Genomic DNA, 10,556 nt, shown 5'->3' with positions numbered 1-10,556 from the left:
GCTCAGCTGGGGGACAGGGCGGGGTTCCCTCTGTGCCAAGGCCCCAGCCAGCCTGTGTCGGGTGTGATGGGAGCCCAGAGCCAGGCTGCAGGGAACGCGTCGGTGGCAGCCCGTCGCTCTGGCCCTGGCCTTCCTGGTGGACCCCCTCCCCTCCCCCACACCCTGCTCACCGGTCCGGTTTCTCTTTCCACCCGGCAGGCAGCACGGACCTCGCCACCGCGTGCAGAGGCCGCCTCGCAGCCTCGGGAGAAGAGGCCGGGCCATTGATGCGTTTGCCTTGGGCGTCGGGGACGCCGTGAAGCAGGAGGCGACCATGGGTCAGAAGGTCACCGGAGGGATCAAGACGGTGGACATGAGGGACCCCACGTACCGGCCCCTGAAGCAGGAGCTCCAGGGCCTGGACTACTGCAAGCCCACCCGCCTGGAGCTGCTGCTGGACATGCCGCCCGTGTCCTACGAGGTCCAGCTCCTCCACTCGTGGAACAACAACGACCGCTCCCTCAACGTCTTCGTCAAGGAGGACGACAAGCTGATCTTCCACCGGCATCCGGTGGCCCAGAGCACGGACGCCATCAGGGGCAAGGTCGGGTACACGCGGGGGCTGCACGTGTGGCAGATCACGTGGGCCATGCGGCAGCGGGGCACGCACGCCGTGGTGGGGGTGGCGACGGCCGACGCCCCCCTGCACTCCGTCGGCTACACGACCCTCGTGGGGAACAACCACGAGTCCTGGGGCTGGGACTTGGGGCGCAACCGGCTCTACCACGACGGCAAAAACCAGCCGAGCAAGACTTACCCGGCCTTTCTGGAGCCGGACGAGACGTTCATTGTCCCCGACTCTTTCCTGGTGGCCCTGGACATGGACGACGGGACCCTGAGCTTCATTGTGGACGGACAGTACATGGGCGTGGCTTTTCGGGGACTCAAAGGCAAAAAACTGTATCCTGTCGTGAGCGCCGTCTGGGGTCACTGTGAGATCCGCATGCGCTACTTGAACGGACTCGACCGTAAGTGTCTCCTACACCCTCCCAGGCGGCCCCGCCCCCGGCCTCCTGTGTCCGTGGGATCCTGGGTGGGCCTGGCCAGGCGTCTGTGCAGTCCTTGGGGTTACAGTGTCTTTCAGCAGACACCCCAGCATCCTCAGAGGCGACGCTTGCTTGCCTCTGGTTAAATGAAACGTTCTCGCTGGAATCTGCCGGCCAGCCTGGCAGCACCTCGTGGATGAACGAACGGGTGGGTAGATAGGTGGGTGGCAGGTTGGATGGATGGATGGATGGATGGATGGATGGATGAATGGGTGGGTGGGTGGGTGGGTGGATGGTGAATAAATGAATAAATAAGTGGATGGATGGTCTTTGATAGATGTAGTGTGTTGCTGGTTGGCCTGCCTTTAGAATTTGCAGTTGACCAATTTCTAGCACAGCAGCAGCGTATTGTTGAGCTGGGGTTTGTGGCGGTGGCGGTACTAGGTCCTGTCACATAACTGTACTCACATAGTGGTGAGCCAGTGGCCGCTCTCGCCCATGAGGGTCTGTCTCCTGTGCTGGCGGCTTCTGGTAGGCGCCTATGGACACAGTCCCCGGAGCGGGCTTGTTCAGTCGTGATGTCAGGAGGCCTTGGAGAGACCGTGGGTTAGAGACCCTGAGTCAGCAGCAGTTCCCACCTGTCCCTTTGGACAGAGGCGTGGCCTTCCTCAGACCGAGTGTGAGAAGAACTCTAATGAGGTGGCACTGTCCTAGTTTGGAGATGGAGGGCTTTGTGGCTGCCTGGCTGGGGGCCCAGGGGCGTAGGAGGTCCTGGAACTCGGGACTGTCCGCCCCCACGCTTGACCCTCCCTCTCTCATGGGTCCCTTCTCCCATCTGCAGATCTCACCTTGCAAACGGGGTGGGCCAGAAAGCTTCAACCACCCATGCACTAACCGTCATTGAGGGACAGGTTTGGCCTGGTACCCCGAGATCTAACCCCCACCGCAGATCAGATGCTGGGGGAGCCCCCAGGTGTCAGGGGCACAGATGCTGGGTGAGGCCCCAGGTGTGAGGGGCACAGATGCTGGGTGAGGCCCCAGGTGTGAGGGGCACAGATGCTGGGTGAGGCCCCCAGGTGTGAGGGGCACAGATGCTGGGTGAGGCCCCAGGTGTGAGGGGCACAGATGCTGGGTGAGGCCCCAGGTGTGAGGGGCACAGATGCTGGGTGAGGCCCCCAGGTGTGAGGGGCACAGATGCTGGGTGAGGCCCCAGGTGTGAGGGGCACAGATGCTAGGTGAGGCCCCAGGTGTGAGGGGCACAGATGCTGGGAGAGGCCCCAGGTTCAGGGGCCACAGATGCTGGCTCTGGTCTTGCAGTCTCCATGCCTTCAGGTCTGAGGGGAGGCGGGGAATGCACGTGGGAGTTGGTTGTGAAGACCTGCTGGGTGAGCTGGGCCCTGGTGGAGACTGGCAGTGTCCGTGGTCTAACCCACCTCTTGGTTAACGATGAGCTCCCCCGCCGTCCACACCGGTCAACACGCCAGTCACTCCCAGTCCTGGTCAGACACGAGTGGCCCCGCTCTGCACGGCGTAGACTTTGGGGGATCCAGATGAGGAGAACGTGAGGGCGTTGCGCATCCTCCCCCGCTGCACCTGTGGGGGGAGGAGGGGGTGACCGTGCTAGAGCTGCCAGCCTGCCTGCTTACTGACACCTGGGTTCTGCATTAAGAGAGCAGCTCGTCCTAGAAGAGTGGCCGCTGGGAGGCCGGGGGGCTGTCCAGGGGAGAGGCGATGCGGCTAGAGCTCCCTCGCCGTGTCCAGGTGGCTCTGTAAGTCTGGAGACAGGGTCTGGGACAGGGGTCAGTGGGGAGTCGCCTATGGCTGGGTGGTGTTTAGAGCTGTGACCACTGCCTGGGGTCCCCTCGGGGGGAGGGGGGGGAAAGGGGGGAGGGCTGAGGCCGAGCACTGGGGCATGTCAGTGCTTTGAGGTCCGGCGGACGAGGGCCTGGAGGGGAGAGAGGTGTCCTGGATGCCAAGCAAAGAAAGGACTTCGAGAAGGACAAAGTGATGCCAGGTCGAGTGTGCTGACGGCTGAGAGCTGTCCATCAACTTTGGCAACAGGGTGATCACTGGAGGCCTTGATAAGAGTCACCTGGGTGGGGGAGGGGGAGTCGAAAGCCTGACTGGGCGGCTGGTTCAGAGAGGGGCTGGAAGGGGGGGGCGGGGTGTGCGTTTCCTGGGGCGGCTGGAACTAATGACCACCAGCTGGGCGGCTTAAACACTGGAAATGTATTCCCTCCTGTTCTGGAGGCCAGGTGTTGGCAGACCAGTTCCTTCTGGGGAGACTGTGCATGCCCCCTCCTGCTTCCGCTGGCTGCCAGCACTCCTTGGCCTGTAGGCGCATCCTTCTCAGCCTCCTCAGTCGCGTGGCCTCCTCTGTGCCTCTCCTCTCCTTGTAAGGACACCAGCCATGGGATCCAGGGTCAGCCTGCTCCCGTGTGACCTCATCTTAACTAAGGACACAAAGATCCTCTTTCCAATAGGGTCACATCCTGAGGTCCCAGGTGGCCCTGAATTTGGGGGGAGGCACTAGTCCACCGTTTGCAGATATGGAGACAGCGAATCTAGACCATTCCCACAAGACCTTCTCCTTATGCCACTGCCTGGAGGGAGGTGAAACAGCCCGGTGCTCAGAGGGTGGGGTGCCCATCAGGTGAGGTCACAGGGTGCCTGAGTCCCCTGCCCAGAGGGGTTGCTTTACCTCCCAAGGCAGCTGAGGAAGGAGGAATGTCGCAGCCAGATTGGATCTGTGGTCCCCCAGGGAGCAAGGTGTGCCAGGGAGAAGCTCTGGTCAGGCCTGGACTGGGCTTTGCTCTCAGAGCCGTGGAGGTGGTACTTCCTGATCCAGTACTGCTCCCTGGGACACCTGGGAACTCATCCGCACCCCCCTTCCCCGCCTCACCCCTCCCAGCCGCCAGGTCCTCACCCCAGCAGGGAGCAGCTGTGTGCAGAGCAGGTCGGCCAAAGTCTCCGCGTGCGCACCCTCCCCTGCACACACCATGCGGACCCTCCCCAAAAGAGTCCCCGCCCTGCGCTGGGCCAAAGGCAGCACGTTATCAGTGTGTCCCTGTGTGACCTTCCCCACCCCCATCCAGGCAGCTCTGACCGCAGGCCCCTGGCTCTGACTCCTCCTCGGGGCTCGAGACCTCCAGGGCTGAGGTTGCAACCAGAGGGGCTGGGGGTCACTTGCTCTCTCCTGGGAAGAGGGGTGGAGATGGCCATGGTGGTGGGGCAACAGCCCTGCTCTGGCCCAGCACTTCCTGCCACCCTCCCTGCAGAGGCAGAAGGAGAAGCCTATTTGCAAGCAGCAGACCACTGTCACCCAAGGGGGAGTCCCTGGCCTGGAGTCCCCTCTGCCCCCCTGGGAGCAGACGCCTCCACTACGGAGGCATTTCCCGTGAGTTAGACACTTTCAGGTTCTCCCTTTTACGTCTCCCAGGTCAGCGTGGTGCGGTTTGGTGTGATTGTCGGTTCAGCCGGGTCTCAGCTCATTTCTCCGGGAGCCTTTCGCCTGGGGACCTCCTCCTGTTTCCTCCTGGTGCTCGCCTGATGGGGGGCCCTTCCTGCACCCCCATTCCAGCTGGGTCTAGGGACGATCCTCTCTGGGGGGGACTGACCACCCCTGCCCTGCAGGGGCTTCTTCTGGGGGAAAAGTCGGTGAGGGACAGGGATGCTCCAGACGCCCTGCCTCCCCAGGGACAGTGGGCTCTCAGAGTCGAGGGGCCGGGGCCCAGGGTGCCCACGTTACCCGGCCAGGTGCCAGGCGTCCTCCCCAGTTGGCAACGACGAGGGGTTCGTGTTGCGTTTTGCTGCTTTTCTGTAAGAACTGCATGTAAGGGGATGTGCACACATATCCCGGGAGGGCAGTCCTACCAGGGCGTTCTAGAATCCATCTCACGGAGCATTTTCCCGGCCGCTGCTGCTGGCAGGAGTGAGGCCAGGCCCGTGACAAAGCGGAGAAGGTGAGGGTGGGGATGTTGCCGAATCCGGGCACTTCCAAAGCTCGTTCATTTAGCCATGAACCAGACACAGCGTGGGCTCTGGGGTGCGAGTTGTGTTGCAATGTCCGAGGACTTGGAGAGCCGTGGGCTGCGATGCGGGGCCGAGCATGGTCCCACAGGCCCCCAGGTAACCGCTTCTCCGAGAAACGCGGAAGTTGGCGCATGGACACCCCAGTTCCTCAACCTTCTGCTCCCATAAATAGCGCCTGATTCACTTCCTGATTCCTGAGCTGCGTCCTGGCACCCGCCCCCCTCTCATTCATATAAACTATGCAAATGAGCGAGCCGCCCATTTCTGGAGATGGCACAGTGGCCAGGACCCACCAATAGCTCTGCCTCCTCTGTTGGGAACTTCCCCAGTGGAACCCAGTGGGCACCCAGCTTTGTGGGTGGAGCTGGGTACAGAGCCGACAGCCCCCAGGGAGAAGTATTGGGGGTGGGGGGCTTCTTGGGTCCTGTTAGCAACCAACCAAGACCCATGAGACAGACGTTTTCCATAGCACAGTGCCCACGTCTGTTTCGGTGGCTGGCGCATTCTCGGCCTTTGAAAAGCAACCAGACCATGCCCCGTGCCTCACTGTTTGTCTCCTTCCTGCGAGATCGGCCGGGGAGGGTGACCTCTGTGTGTACTTGAGGCCCTGGGACTAGCCCCATGCATGGGACGCCTGGGTGATGGGTCCTATTTTCAGCTCATAACGCATCCCAGCAGCCGTCAGCTGCCACTCCTGCAGCCCATCGTGGAAGAGGTGGCATGTCTGAAGGACACTCGCTTCTGGTCGCACGAACCCTCCCCAACTGGGCTATTCAGTGTGGCCCAAAGGTGGTCAGGCAGGGGAATCACCCCCCGCCCCCCCCCCCCCCCCACACACACACACACCCCGCACAGCTGCTTTTGGAGGGAGCCGGCGGGCCTTGCCCCTTTGGGTGAGCTGCAAAGAGCTGCTGGGAGCTTTCACTTCACGTTGGTGCAGAGAGAGCCGCACTTCACCAGTAGAGTTTCATGGGCTGGTGTATTTCCACCTTCTAGCCTTTGGCTCTCAGACCTGGGGCCCCGGCTCTCACCTCCCCGAACCTGCTTCGCCATCTGTCGGATGGGGACCACAGCCCCGCCCGGCACACGCCAGGAGCCCCACAGCCTCGGCTGCCACTGGTGCTGTGATGATAACCACCCGAAATAGGGCAGCTGGAGGCCCGCTGTGTACAAGTGTCTCTTCGTAAAGGGATAGTGAGTTGACCTGACACGCACTAATCCAAGAGAGTGTGATGGGAGCTCCCTCCCGGGCCTCACTCCACAGCCCGGCAGGGCTCTCGGTGCCTCCTCATGTGCCTTCGGCCACCAGGGGAAGCCCCTCTGCTCCCCGTGGGGGCTGAGCCACCTCATGAGGAGGAGGGACTGGGGAAGAGGGAAGAGAGCCCCTGGGGGGAGCAGAGGAAGCGCCTCCCAACTCCCCCACTCGGCCCAGTGGAAGGGCTGCTCCCCAACAGCAGGTCCAGGCCGAGAGCTGCTGTTTCTGGCCTTCGGGACCTCAGCTGGATGGGACTTTGGGGACCATCTGGTCCGATTCTGTGTCTTAACAGATGGGGAAACTGAGGCCTGGGCAGAGGCGTGATCTGCTGTGCAGGGCACAAGTGAGGAGCCAGATCTGGGGTCGCCTGGGCCAGGATGCTTTATGGTGAGGGAGACCCAAGGCTCTGCAAGTAGGAAGGGGGAGAAACCCGGCCCTGCTCGCCTGGAGTCTGTGGAACCCTTGACCTTCAAAGATGCAAGGTCGTTTGGTTCATCCTCCGGCCACCAGGAGAGGCCTGGGGTCAGAGTACTCCATGGGAAGCATTTACTACTTCAGTTCCTTCTCCTGTGACGGCCATGGGCGACGGAAAGCAGTTGTTTGTCTTCTTTTAAAGCCTGGAATTTAGTAAAGGCATGATCAATCATTTATTTTTTGTTAACAGATTTGTTGAGATGTAATTCACGCGCCATACCTTCACCCACTTAAAGGGGACGACTCGGTGGCCTCTAGCCTATCCACGGCTGTGCAGCTGTCACCACAATAGACTTTAGAACCTGTTCGTCACCCCAAGAGAAACCCACGGCCATTAGCAGCCACTCCCCACCTACCCCGACACCCTCAGGCGTAGGAGTTTTTAATGTTACTTTTAATATTCTGAGACGCAGTGGTGAATATTGAAGAACGTTAACCCATTCTGTGTTGGTGGAACGGGCTCCCAAGGGAGATGCAGGGGTTTCTCTGGGTTTTGGGGTCTGATCTGTGCTTTGCTCACAAAGGGGTCTCAGAGCCAAGGGGCGCCTGTGGGTGGAGCCACAGACCCGTTCGCGTCCGCTCTTTCTCTGTCCAAACACTGTGCCCGCCTGGCCCTGCTTTTAGGGACGAGGGCAGGGAAGGTCACCTTAGGAGAAGGGTGAGCAGGGCCTCGGGCCTGGGAGGGAAGGACTTGCTGGTTCCTTCTGAGGCTGAAAGTGTGTCTGCGCCTCTGGCCGCACGGAGCCACCCTGGCAGGAAGACAGGGCCGGGACCTCAGGGACACAAGGACACAGGCGCCCTTACAGGCTGCAGCTAGAGGCCTCTTTCCAATCCAGGTGCCCAGCCTGTGACCTTGACCTCTGACCTCTGTGCCCCAGTGCCCCCAGCTGTGAAATGCAGCTGGGAACAGTACCCGTGAGCAGTTGGGGTCTCACAAGATAATTCCCTGCCCGGAAGCTTGCGTGGGGTCAGGTGCGGCAGCTGCTTGCCCTTGTGTGAGAGCGGGGGCCGCCTGGATAGGCATCCCAGCTTCCTGTCCTCCTGGCAGCGCAGCCCTGGGCGTCATCTGGCCTCTACCCCTCCGTTCCCTCATCTGCCTGTATCAGGAAATCATGGTCACCCAGGTGGTGGGGGTGGAACGCGTGTTTGCAGAGAGCGCGCGAAGGCGCCTGGCCCAGCGTGGGTTCTGTGTTCGCGAGGAATGATGACTTTAAAATGAAAATTATCCGTTGAGTGTGCAAACGAATAGGAATGATACCCGCCTGTGGCTAGTGTTTGTCCAGAGCCGAGCTAACCTCACACACTCTCTCTCTGTCTCTGCAGCCGAGCCGCTGCCGCTCATGGATCTCTGCCGCCGCTCGGTGCGCCTGGCCCTGGGGAAGGAGCGTCTGGGCGAGATCCAGGCGCTGCCGCTGCCCGCCTCCCTCAAGGCCTACCTCCTCTACCAGTGACGTCCGCCAGGACCCGCACGACAGCCACCGCTGCCAGCCGCCGAGCCGCCCGCGGACCCTGCGCCTGGGACGGGCGTCCGCAGCCGTGGGAGGAAGGCCCTGCTCCTCCTCCTCCTCTTCCCGCAGCCCTTCGGGACACCGACGCGGACAGCTCTGGACACAGGCTCCTCTGGCCCCTTCCCTGCGTTGGCGGAAGGCCCCTGCATGCCCGTCACAGCCCCTCCTTGGAAAAAGACACAGAAAGGCCCTCCAGGACGCCCGGCACTGAGCTCCCGTCTGCTCTCCCGGTGCCCTGGGGAGCCCCCACCTGCCGGGTCCCACAGTGGGGCCTGCGAGAGGCGCCCCGGCACCGAGAGCAGGCCCAGGGGTGCTAAGAGGTGCTCAGACAGGGCTCGTGCTGGGACCAAGCTCAGGACGTCAGAAACACACCGGGACGAGGCAGCAGCCAGGAGGGACCGACCGCCCCAGGCACACAAGGCTCAGCTTCAGTCCCGCTGCTGGTGACCCGGACCCTGTATTTATTCTCTTAACAGTCACAGAAGCCATTTATTTATTCCATTTAGAAAGGGACCTGGCTCCGGTCACCTCGCCGGAGGGTGCTCTTGCTTTCCTCCCACCTGCCACTCCTGGCCTGCCTGTGCCTCGCCTGCTCTCGCCGGGCTGTCTGCAGCGTGTCCCCACGTGGGCACAGGTGTCTTTGTTCGGGGCCCTTGGCCTACAGTTCCCAAGGGGCTCTGCTCTGAGTTCCGAGCGGTAGGAGTATCTTGGGGGTCACGGCTCCACAGCGGCGGCGACTCCCGTGTCTCCAGGCCGTTACTGACACTGGGGCTCCCGCACCTTTGCACGCGGTTTATTTCCGTGTCTTCCACAGGCTGTGGGTGTGGGTTTGGCTTGGCTTTTGCCTTCCTCGCTGAGATGTCCCACGTGCATCCTCAGAAGCTCCGGCTTCCCACGGGACGACCGAACCCAGAAGGGAGGAGGAGTGGGTCTCTGTCCCCGAGGAGCTCAGAGCAGGCTGGGGCGCGGGACACTAGAGGCGTCACGCCTCACGGAAGCCCACGCGCGTCTCCGCCTAGTGCCTAGTTCATCACGACCCCCCAGGGCCAGAGGGGTGGGGCGGGGCGGGGCAGCCAGCAGGAGAGGGGCCCCTCCTCCCTGCCACAGCCCCCCCACGTAGCAGACCCCAGCCCCTGCCACCACGTTTGCCATTTCTTTATCTCGACGTCGACTCCGTTCGTTTCTGTACAGGTACAATAGATGACTTTATTTGTTTAAAATGTTTAATATATATGCATATATATTTGTCCGTAAGAATTATGTTTTAAACAGCTGCTGTAGGGTACCTTTAAAAACAAACAAAACAAGAGAAGTCTTCCAGTGGAATATATTTTTTAAAGCACAACATTGGTGCCAAGACTGGGCGAGGAATGTAAATTGCCCCTTATTATTGTGAGGCTGTTGTTCCAGGCCGGGGAGCCTTACCTGTAAGACTTTTGAAGATCTGCCTCCTGTTTCAGGGTGGGTCCCGCTCTGATGAATGTTGCACATGAGAGAGTTTCACTCGCACAGCCCCAGCCTTCCCGCCTCACCCAGCGCCTCCCGCCGCCGCTGGACGCTTGCAGGGCTCTGTCGTCTCTGCACCCCCCGCCCCCAGCGTCCCCCTCAAGCCCACCCTTCTCCCCCTCAGCCCAGAGCCCTGTGGCCTGTACAGTCCTGAAACTCCCATTCTATTTTATGATGGTTGATAATAGTCACCTAATAAAGGAAAGTTTATTAAAATACGAAGCCACTTTTGAGTCCCTCTTTGTGCCTTAGGGGAGGGGAAAGAGGTGTGGCCAACCCCCCTTGGGGCTAGCCAGCTCCATGGGCCACAGGTTGTCAGCAGATAATGAGGGGATTGCCGCCCCCCCCACCCCATCCCCCTCGTCAGATACCAGCCAGAGCCCCAGAAGAGCAGGAGGACCCTGGATGGGTGATCCCAGAATGCCCCCATCTCTTTTCGCGCCCAGACTGCGGGCCTCGCTGACCTAACAGGAAGGATTGTATGCGTCACGGGGAGCCTGGGGCTGGTCCCTGTGCTGTGAAGCTTGAGGTGACAGTGGGCTTTTAGGAGCAGGTGTGAGTGTCCTTGGAGTCCAGGCTCACGGGCAGTCGGTGGAAAGAGCTGGTCATTCATTCATCTTTGGGTCTGTCCCCAGGGCCAGGCACAGTGATGCTCGGGCCACCGCCGTGGGCAGGGTCCTCACACCCAGCCCCCAGCCGAGAACACGGAAAGGCTGACTTATTGGGAGGATCGGTGAGTGATCAAGAGAACAGTTG

At 61.2% G+C, this 10,556-nt stretch overlaps 1 protein-coding gene across 1 annotated transcript; it reads left to right on the top strand.

Annotated features, from left to right (window-relative positions):
- Positions 1 to 202: 202 nt before the first annotated feature.
- SPSB1 (splA/ryanodine receptor domain and SOCS box containing 1) lies at positions 203 to 10,020 on the top strand. Its single transcript, XM_081087563.1, has 2 exons — positions 203 to 1,007; positions 8,110 to 10,020. Exons 1-2 carry the CDS (start codon positions 314 to 316, stop codon positions 8,235 to 8,237), a joined length of 822 nt encoding a protein of 273 aa, XP_080943689.1. The 5' UTR covers positions 203 to 313; the 3' UTR covers positions 8,238 to 10,020.
- Positions 10,021 to 10,556: the final 536 nt, after the last annotated feature.

This window comes from Myotis nattereri (genome assembly GCF_964212035.1).
Source record: "Myotis nattereri genome assembly, chromosome: 3".
NCBI lineage: Eukaryota > Metazoa > Chordata > Mammalia > Chiroptera > Vespertilionidae > Myotis > Myotis nattereri.
The sequence above is the reverse complement of the archived record's forward strand: the minus strand, read 5'-3'. Positions and strand labels throughout refer to the sequence as shown.